Source organism: Lingula anatina, chromosome 3 (genome assembly GCF_051362555.1).
Source record: "Lingula anatina isolate TDL-2025a chromosome 3, LinAna3.0, whole genome shotgun sequence".
NCBI classification, from domain to species: Eukaryota; Metazoa; Brachiopoda; class Lingulata; order Lingulida; family Lingulidae; genus Lingula; species Lingula anatina.
Window position 1 is genome coordinate 14786489 of NC_141769.1, and position 10318 is coordinate 14796806.

The window sequence follows — 10318 nt, forward strand, 5'->3', positions numbered from 1 at the left end:
TACTGAAGCTGTATTTTAGTCCCATGTTTCTTTCCTGTAAGTTTGAGAACAGTAATTGACATGATTTTCCTTAAATGGTCATCATGGGAGCAGTGCCCAAAATAGGGGCTTCTTCAAATTTTGATGCAATATTACATAATGTTTAACAGCATAATGACCATTAATTTTTAATTATAAAATATTAGTATCACAGATATTCAGAAAATGTGACTAGCAAAGGTCTTCAGGCCCATGGAACTTCAAAGTCACATCTTGAAAATGCCAAAATGTAAACAAGACAACACTGTTCTGAAATGGGTTTATTTCCGTTTTTAACACTTTTTTAACATAAAACAAAATAAACATTTTACTGCCATTTTTTTATGACCAACTAAGAAAATTAATGAGATGAGAATATATATCAATAGAACAGTGTTAAATGTCCAATTTCCTCCATTCTGAGATTCTTAACATAGTGGATGATTGAATCTGACAAACTGCAATGATATGAGTTTATTTCCGTTTTTGACACTTGATTACACAATACATGATAAAAAGTTTACCATCATTTTTACATAATCAACTAACAATGTTGTAAAGATGCAGGAAATGTCAAACAAACACTTTTACGTATCTTATTACTTAAATAATAAGGCTATTAACATGCCTAAGAATTAAATCTGAGGAAACCTGAGGAAATGTGAAAAAACAGCATAACTTCTAAAATAATGCCCCGATTATGCTGATTTTCGAACTCAACCTGCGTTTTAGTAAGACTGACCATTCCTGTGAGTTTAATGACAATTGGGCTTTCTGTTTTTCTTATATTGTGTTTACAGTGTTGCATATATGCTGAACAATGAAAAAACCGCATAACTACTAAAATAGTGGCCCGATCATGCTGATTTTCGAACTTGACCTGCGTTTTAGTAAGATTGATTACTCCTGTGAGTTTTAATGACAACAGGCCTAACGGTTTTCCTTAAAATGTGTTCACAAGGTTGCATATATGCTGAAAAGTGAAAAAACAGCATAACTTCTACAATAATGGCCCGATCATGCTGATTTTCGAACTTGACCTGCATTTTATGAATATTCATCAGCTCTGTAAATATAAAGCCAAAAAGTGAAACTGCCTTCCACTTATCGTGTTTACAAAGAAAGTGCACGGCGCCGGCGACGGCATCGGCGACGGCGACGACAGACGCAGGTGATGGCAATATGTACAGACACATCTGTGTCTGTACATAAAAAAAAAGAAGGCTGATGGCAGTCACTGTTATAGCAGTAGAAAGATCCCCCACAACATTTATATGCCCAGACTGATCTGGCAAAAGTTGACTGTCCACTAAAATGGGTACCTGTATGTTCATGGGTGGCCTTTATATAAATCCTCATACTCTACCAATTTTGTAGCAAGCTGGCTTAAAAAGTATCGTAAATAAGTACGGTGGTTTTTACATGTATACTTTGCCTTTTGGAACGTATCCTTAAAGCAATGTCCCCTAATTTTATATTAACCGATGGTCAGTGGATAAAACTCCAGACACGTGTGCACACCGTTATGTTCTACTACAGGTCTTCTTTAGCTGCTACAAACTTTGATTCAAGTGTTTAGTCCAATTCTGTAACCGTAAGAGAAGGCGGAGTAGACCTCTGATAAAGGGCACTGAAACTACTAGCTTACTGCGTTCTCACTAGAATTCGCGGTAAAAATGGCTCTCAGAAAAAAAAAGAATATGGGAGTCCATTTAAAGTTTTGACTGTGTTTATTTTAAGAAAGACAGTACACAGACTTTCCTTGTTATCAACATTACGTTTTACAAAGAAACTAATCTTAGCAGACACATGATATCATTTAAATTATTAACACGATTCCTGGAAAAGCAAAACCGCAGGCACCATTTCCGCAAAGACCCCTGGACAAGCAAAAATAAATACTAAACAACTTTAAAAAAACACATTGAAGTAAGGTTCAATCATAGTCAAAATCCTCCAAAATCAAGTCAACTTTTTGAGACACTCTTTTGCATCCAGACTTTGAAAAAAGTTGTTTACTGGGAGGGTGGTACTGCAGCTCATCTGCTACTTTGCTGAGAATTTCCTCTGTAATTTTTTCATCTGAAATATTTTTAGCTCTCAGGTCATCCCTAATGCACATCTTGACATGTTTTCTCTCCAGAGGAAGAAACGGTACAAAGCTGCTTATTAAGTTCATTTCAATGATATTGCTGTGCCACAGGCCGCCTGATGGAAAAATGAAAACGAAACAACAAATCTAGGATAATATACACACTTTTTAAATTCATAAAAAATTGATTTTTCATATTTTTGATAATTAATTTTTTTTTATCTATCTCAGTGACAAAATGATATTAATTTTACTTCTTACTTTTAATTATACTATTCACTAAGCTAGACTTTTCTTCTGGAAATTAAAATCTCATTCTAAATATATTAATTTTTTAATTTGAATGATATTACTACTGGTTGGTTCTATTACAGGCAACAGTGTTATATAATATCCCAGAAGTGAGTGTTATATAAAATCCCTGAACCGTAAGACTCTTACCATGTTCATTGTATGCACTCAAAATAATGACGTTTTCCATGTCCTTGTGTTTTATCTCCTCCCTCCTTTTTCCTTTTTCCCAGTGGGCAATGGTGTGCTCTGTGATTGCATTACCACCAGTGTTACTGAAATGGGATTAATATTATAAATATTTTACATCAGCATATTGACTTCTTTTTTTTTACATTTACAAATAAATTCAAACAGAATGAAATGAGCTAAGTTGCACTCAGGTGACCTTATCCAAATTTACCAAAGCCTAATTTGCTCAAATTTAATATAAGCTTGTCCAGTACGGTATTACTGTCTGAATGATGAGCATTGCAATGTTTTAGACCCCATTCACACAGACACCATTGGTCTGACTGAATCGATCCAACTCTGTGGGGACTCTTGCTGACTGCAGTCAGCTTAACTGAATGACATGCCTCTTCCTGGTGTTGAGCAGAATACAGAAAAGCTGGTGATTAGATGAGTACATTCAGTTCAGCTAACTGCACTTAGCAAGAGTCCCTGCAGAATTAGGTAGATCCACATAGACCAATGGTATCTATAGGAATGTGGTTTTAGAGTCCATCTAAGCAAAAAAAAAAAAAAAAAAAATACCCCCAGTTATTATAGGTCACATTTACACATGAAAATTGCAAAGTTCATTAAAGCTTCATTATGAGGAAAAAAAAAGGAAAAGAAGAAATACCTGTGACATTACCTTAGAAAAATAAATGTTGTTTTCCTATAATTTACTCCATTTATCTCTGGGTAAACATCTAGGAAAGGTTTTATTGCATCTATAAGGCCTTCAGGCATTTTATCCATCTCATCAAATATAAACAGAGTGCGAGGACACTTGGTGGTATTTCCCTTAATCCAAGTTCTCAACTGGTCCTAGAACCAACAAAGTAAGAAATTCAATATATTTATAAATTAGTTGAATTCAGAATTTTTGATGTTTATTTGATGGAAAAAGATAAGTGTTACTGTAAGTAAGCAGAAGAGTGTAATTAAAAGATGCATGACTACATTTTGCCAAAATAACTTTCTTTTGAGGAAGAAAATTGTTGACTTATAATAAAAAAAATTCTATTTTTAAAAGTGCGCTACACAAGAGTCTCAGCTTTGATTATAAAAACTACCACAAATAGATCCTTAAACCACTATAAAAAGGAATAAAGGCTAAACACAAGAAGCATAAATATTCTAAATAAATTTTAAAAAATTCTTCTTTACGAGTTGCATTTAACTCGTTTAAAACATTTGACGATAAAAATTGGTGAGCTCGAATCTCATAACTACCATGCCCATACCCTCTACCAGGGCAACAGATTGATTTTTCACAAGATATTCACAGAAATGTCTTTTGATGAATAGACAGTCATTTCATTCTCTGGCTTTTTCAAGATATTTCCCTATAATATCTGCCACCCTGGTAGAGGGTACCATTTCCACGTTTTTTTTTCTTTTTGCCTTTGTGAATTTGCCCACTTATTCTTAGTAATCTTTTGGGACTAGCTTATTCTAAAATGTTGTTTAGATAATGATAACATTCTTAAAACTGTATTTAACAATGATAACCATTCATTGAAAAATAAGTGAGAAAAAAAGCTAGTATAACCCCAGAAAATTAAGTACTAGTAAGTTTAATAATATTGCAATGAATGACATTCAAAATTGTCTGCATGACATACCAAAAATTTATCCATAAATGCATTATTTCTATAATTAATAAGCAAACACAGAGAGAAAGATAAACAAAGAGAGAGAAAGAATGCAAGATTATTTACTTTATATGTCTCCACCTTGCTGGCATGGGGAAAATGTAGTGTGGCAATAAACAGGTGAACATACTGGCTCTCCATGCCCTTGTGGTAGAGATGCTCAGCTATTATCTTACTAACAAAATTCTTCCCTCCGCCTGTCCACCCATGGAAGGCAAGAACCAAGGCTTTTTGTGGATCTGGAAGGTATTATAAGGCATGCATTTAAACATACTCTCACATAAGTTATAAACAAAGAACAATTAATGTAAAAAATGTTAAATTAACAAACATGTATAGAGTTCTATCTGAATCACTCTAAATATCCTTAAATATATATACACTCAGAACCTCCACTCTATTACAGGAACTAAGATGACATTGTATTGTTCTACAGTCTTACTCGGGGAAACACGACTACCAAAAACAACAAAATGTATCTTATATCACAGTGAAATAGGAGTGGAGAATAAAAGAACACAGTGCATTGTATGACAACTACTATTCAGACACAAGGTAAAATACTGATCTATTGAATTTCTCCTTTAAAAACTCCTCCTCCATTTAATCAGGTTCTTAACATGTTACTAATACTTAATTACTTTTGTTTTTAATATGTCCTGTGATGGCCCTGACAGTAGTATCAACAACAAGATGCTGTCCATGGAGACGAGATTCCAATGCTGTCTTCATACCTTGTGAAAGAAGAGATACATATGTAATTACTGTTGTTATTCATTTCAAACATACAGAGTAAATTCATCACTTTATGTGCAAAGTGTATGCATATTAAAAGTTGTGTAATGCAACATGTTAAGAATGTTCACACTCAAGCAAATTTTAAATTGCCATTAACACGGATAGGTATTTAGACTATACAATAAGGTAAACTTGTGAAAGAGAATCTTGGAAAATAAACAATAAGGAAAAAAAAGTTTCTTTAGCATAACCTTCAATTTTGGTACATCTACCGTGCATTTCCTGGGCTACATCCTCCTTTTGATGGTTTGTAAATTGGGTGTATGAAATTCCCTAAATCAGGCCTAAATCCCTCTGTCCTATGAAAATGTGACAGAAACACTCGGGTGCTATACAGAGGAATTGGTAAAGGTCAGACATGACTATAGCAGTCTAATTGCATGTCTCCATTTTCATAAGGACCATTTTATCCTACTGGGTGACGTATTCTATACTGTAGGACAACTTAGTGATGACATTAATTCCACACCAAAACTCACAGTAGAAAAAATTGACATGATAATAGGCCACAGATTTATCTAGGAATATCAAGTGAAAAACCAATCCATGGCCCTGTCAGAGGCTAGTTTCTATCCAACTCCCTGGTGGAGGGTATAGTTTCATCTCAACTTTGAGCAACATTCTGGACAGCTGGAATGGCACACAGGTGTATGTTTGTGATTTATTTTAAGACGGCAGAGATGTTCATGCCTGCATGATTCTGGAAATTTCATACATCAGATTAACAAACAAACAATGAGAGGGTGTAGCCTGGAAAAAAAGGTTGTTTATACCAAGTTTGAGGATGATCCAGTGTCTACTTCCATCATCATTTAGATGTACTTTTCAAGATTCTGCATTTTTATCAAATTTGTTTAAAATACTTAAGCCATATTTGAAAGTATTTTGGCATGGTATATTAGCAGGGGATTCTTAATTTTTTATAAATGTGGTTTTAGGTTCATTTACTAGGCTGATTTGCCATACAAGGTGGTATTCAAGCGTGTGGACCCTTCATTATTTATTATAGACAGGATTCAGTAAGTCTTCAGTCTTCCCACAAAATTAACTTTATAATCATAGAACAAAACAAGAGCTTTTTTTAAAATAAGGCCTTATGTTTCCTACCAGTCAGATTTGCTATGAGCCATCTGTCGTCGCAACATTCGTACATTCGACATTTCAGGAGTTCATAACCTGCAAATAATCCCGATGCGGCCAAAGCTGTAACAACTGCTATCCCAGATGTTACTGGTTCCAGAGTTTCTACTGGACATAGGGAGAATACCGCAAGATGAAAAAACAAAACAGACACTAGTATGTTGCTATTCGCCTGCATGTTTCATAAATATACATCATTTCACTAATAGACGTCAAGTTTAAAATTTCAGCACATGGGCGCCGCCATTTTGTTAGATACTGCCCCCTGTCGGCGTAAAGGCGAAACTTTCTTCCTCCACTCTTGAACACTCAGCGCAGCACATTTCAGCCAACATTTCTCACGCCAAGTCTCATGCCAAAATAGATATTGTCTACCTGTATTTTTTCCAAAACTATTGGAACTTGAAGGTAGATTACGAAAATATGATAAAACACCAATGAGCTGGTTTATTAGGCCCTATTCTGTTGAATATACACTGTAGATGGTCTACCGTCGTATTTAGCAAGAGTGTCGGTCTACCGGTATTTTCACACAGTTGTTCCATGGGTCAATATAATAAGTAATATAACATACTTTATCCAGCTACCTGTAACAAAATTATGCTCCAAGAACATCGGGGTAAACGTTAGGTTTATTTTACATTACCTAAGTTTGCTTGAAAAAATTTTCGGTCTGCACTTTTAGGCTTTTTAAAAACATTTTGTGTTCCCCTTGACAATCGCGTGCGTGTTTAAATTCAAGTATTACCACCAAGATCAATGGATAATTAATATACACTTCTGATCCAAGGATAATTGTGTCCCGTGATTGTGTAGATCAATTTCATAGTCAAATTCTACGGTCAAATTTTATCAACAGTAATTCTGACGACAATTGCGATACTTTTAAAAGGAATTTAAAACATCTTTTCATTGTCTTATGATTTTATGATTAATGTTGTTTCTAAGGTCTCATTTTATATCAGTATTTGTAATTTTAAAGGTGTCAAAAATTAAATTGAAACCTTTTTGTAGCGCTACTTTGAACAAAAAAAATTGTCACTGTTGTTATTATTGCACAGGCGTTAGGTAACACAATCGTACCTATAATAGTTCTCATATTTGCTTCAGACGAGATATGGGTAATCTAGTTTTGCTTAAGGCAAGTTCTCAATCATCTTTATACGTATAACAAAATTAACACGCACATTCGCATTTCGAGTGCTCATATAACAATGCATTAACAGATACATATTTGACACAGCCTGTAATTTCCAGTGTCTTTCCACTGTACACGGTTCTTGGGGAAATAAGTTATCAAATCACAAATCACGGTAAATATTTTTTTCACATCTCACTGATAATGCACGTGAACAAATTCTAAAAAATCACGAATCGCCGGATTTAATGACTTAGTCACACGATGGGCGGAGTATAAAAAAAAACGCATTCATGAATCACGTTAAATAAGTGCCTTTTATGGGTAAGGAAAATACTCAACGGAAGCCTCATATTAAAACTTACTTATTTCGACCAAATTACATGTATGTGCTTGTTATATCCTTCGAAGATTATTTGTAAATGAGATCTTTTGCGTTTTCCTGAAATGCGTCAATATGTCCTACAATAAGTGTTTTAACTTTTAATATTAGGAGAAATATATTAACGGCCGCAGAACCATCCTCCCCCCCCCCCCCCCCCCCCCCCGGGGGGGGGGGGGGGGGGTTATCAGTGCTTCTTTCTCTAGCAAGAACCATCAAATAGTTTTATCATTAACTAATTACAGTTCATGATTTTAGCGTTAAGTAACCTTGGCTTGTTTTTTTCGCGTCGGCATTTCTTGGGCCTAAGCATAAATAAAAAAACACGCACTAAATTTCAGTTCTAAGTACCCCTACCTCTGTGATATTACATGCATTATTAGAATGTAAAGAAGCTGTCCGTTTGGTCTAAAGATGTAAACATTTTCTCTTTTCAGAAGCTCATCGAGATTTTTAATATAAATTTACAATCTTCCTATTTAAAAATTAAATTAAATTTTTGTACTCTAGCAAAATGAAACTAATTCGTTCGTTCTCCTGGATATAATTTTTCTATGTTTCATTATATAGGACGGGTCTGTATTTGACGGGTACGTATTCCATTTTTATTTGGTGACCTATATGAATACTTCCGTTTGAAATTTGAACAGAGAATGAAGGTGGAAAGATTCGGCTGTAACCTTACATTCTTAGGGTGGAACATAAAGCCCATTTTTCAGTGCATTTTCTATGGACCAAATTGAGAAAATTAAAATCATATTTGCATTATATCCCCAATTCCTTCGTGCATTCTTGTGACCACTTTCAAGAAATTCCTATGGTTTCATCCCACCTGCCACCCCTCAAATGCAATGGAATTACCCTACCTGCCACCCCTCAGATGGAATAAAGTCGCCTCACTGGTCACCCTATGATAGAATGGACTCGCCCCAAACCTGTCCCCCTCCAATGGAATTGACTCATCCCACCTACCACCCCTTAGATGAAATGGACTCGCCCAACCTGCCACCCCTCGGATGGAATGGACTCGCCCCACCTGCCACCCCTCCTATGGAATGGAGTGTCTCCACCTGCCACCCCTCGGATGGAATGGACTCGCCCCACCTGCCACCCCTCCTATGGAATGGAGTGTCTCCACCTGCCACCCCTCCGATGGAATGGACACGCCCCACCTGCCACCCCTCCGATGGAATGGAGTGTCTCCACCTGCCACCCCTCCGATGGAATGGACACGCCCCACCTGCCACCCCTCCGATGGAATGGACTCGCCCCACCTGCCACCCCTCCGATGGAATGGACTCGCCCCACCTGCCACCCCTCCGATGGAATGGACTCGCCCCACCTGCCACCCCTCCGATGGAATGGACTCGCCCCACCTGCCACCCCTCCGATGGAATGGACTCGCCCCACCTGCCACCCCTCCGATGGAATGGACTCGCCCCACCTGCCACCCCTCGGATGGAATGGACTCGCCCCACCTGCCACCCCTCCGATGGAATGGACTCGCCCCACCTGCCACCCCTCGGATGGAATGGACTCGCCCCACCTGCCACCCCTCGGATGGAATGGACTCGCCCCACCTGCCACCCCTCGGATGGAATGGACTCGCCCCACCTGCCACCCCTCGGATGGAATGGACTCGCCCCACCTGCCACCCCTCGGATGGAATGGACTCGCCCCACCTGCCACCCCTCGGATGGAATGGACTCGCCCCACCTGCCACCCCTCGGATGGAATGGACTCGCCCCACCTGCCACCCCTCGGATGGAATGGACTCGCCCCACCTGCCACCCCTCGGATGGAATGGACTCGCCCCACCTGCCACCCCTCGGATGGAATGGACTCGCCCCACCTGCCACCCCTCGGATGGAATGGACTCGCCCCACCTGCCACCCCTCCGATGGAATGGACTCGCCCCACCTGCCACCCCTCCGATGGAATGGACTCGCCCCACCTGCCACCCCTCGGATGGAATGGACTCGCCCCACCTGCCACCCCTCCGATGGAATGGACTCGCCCCACCTGCCACCCCTCCGATGGAATGGACTCGCCCCACCTGCCACCCCTCGGATGGAATGGACTCGCCCCACCTGCCACCCCTCCGATGGAATGGACTCGCCCCACCTGCCACCCCTCGGATGGAATGGACTCGCCCCACCTGCCACCCCTCCGATGGAATGGACTCGCCCCACCTGCCACCCCTCGGATGGAATGGACTCGCCCCACCTGCCACCCCTCCGATGGAATGGACTCGCCCCACCTGCCACCCCTCGGATGGAATGGACTCGCCCCACCTGCCACCCCTCCGATGGAATGGACTCGCCCCACCTGCCACCCCTCGGATGGAATGGACTCGCCCCACCTGCCACCCCTCCGATGGAATGGACTCGCCCCACCTGCCACCCCTCGGATGGAATGGACTCGCCCCACCTGCCACCCCTCCGATGGAATGGACTCACCCCACCAGTCACTCCTCCAGTGGAATGAACTCATCCGACCTGCCACCCCTCCGATGTAATGGAACCGACCCGAAATAAACTATTAATATACCTCACTTCGTTCGATTCATTCCACTGCTGAACATGTTCACTCCT

At 39.6% G+C, this 10318-nt stretch overlaps 1 protein-coding gene across 3 annotated transcripts; it reads right to left on the bottom strand.

Annotated features, from left to right (window-relative positions):
• Positions 1-1729: 1729 nt before the first annotated feature.
• On the bottom strand, positions 1730-10285 carry LOC106181311 (torsin-1A-like). Of its 3 annotated transcripts, none has more exons than XM_087008454.1 (6): positions 10184-10285; positions 4908-5000; positions 4333-4505; positions 3261-3436; positions 2552-2676; positions 1730-2226 (listed from the first exon to the last, which is right to left on the bottom strand). In XM_087008454.1, exons 1-6 carry the CDS (start codon positions 10215-10217, stop codon positions 1955-1957), a joined length of 873 nt encoding a protein of 290 aa, XP_086864580.1. In that variant the 5' UTR covers positions 10218-10285; the 3' UTR covers positions 1730-1954. The 3 variants fall into 3 exon arrangements, with proteins under 3 accessions (XP_086864580.1, XP_013421097.2, XP_086864581.1); XM_013565643.2 differs by lacking the exon at positions 10184-10285 and adding an exon at positions 6172-6694; XM_087008455.1 differs by lacking the exon at positions 10184-10285 and adding an exon at positions 5277-5790.
• Between the last annotated feature and the right edge of the window lie 33 nt (positions 10286-10318).

Coding starts and splice junctions, on each gene's coding strand:
- LOC106181311 (XM_013565643.2), bottom strand. CDS start 6,382: ATGCAGGCGAATAGCAACATACTAGTGTCTGTTTTGTTTTTTCATCTT. Junction 3,437..4,332: donor GCAAGGTGGAGACATATAAA/GTAAATAATCTT, acceptor TGTTGGTTCTAG/GACCAGTTGAGAACTTGGAT. Junction 2,677..3,260: donor ACAACATTTATTTTTCTAAG/GTAATGTCACAG, acceptor ATCCCATTTCAG/TAACACTGGTGGTAATGCAA.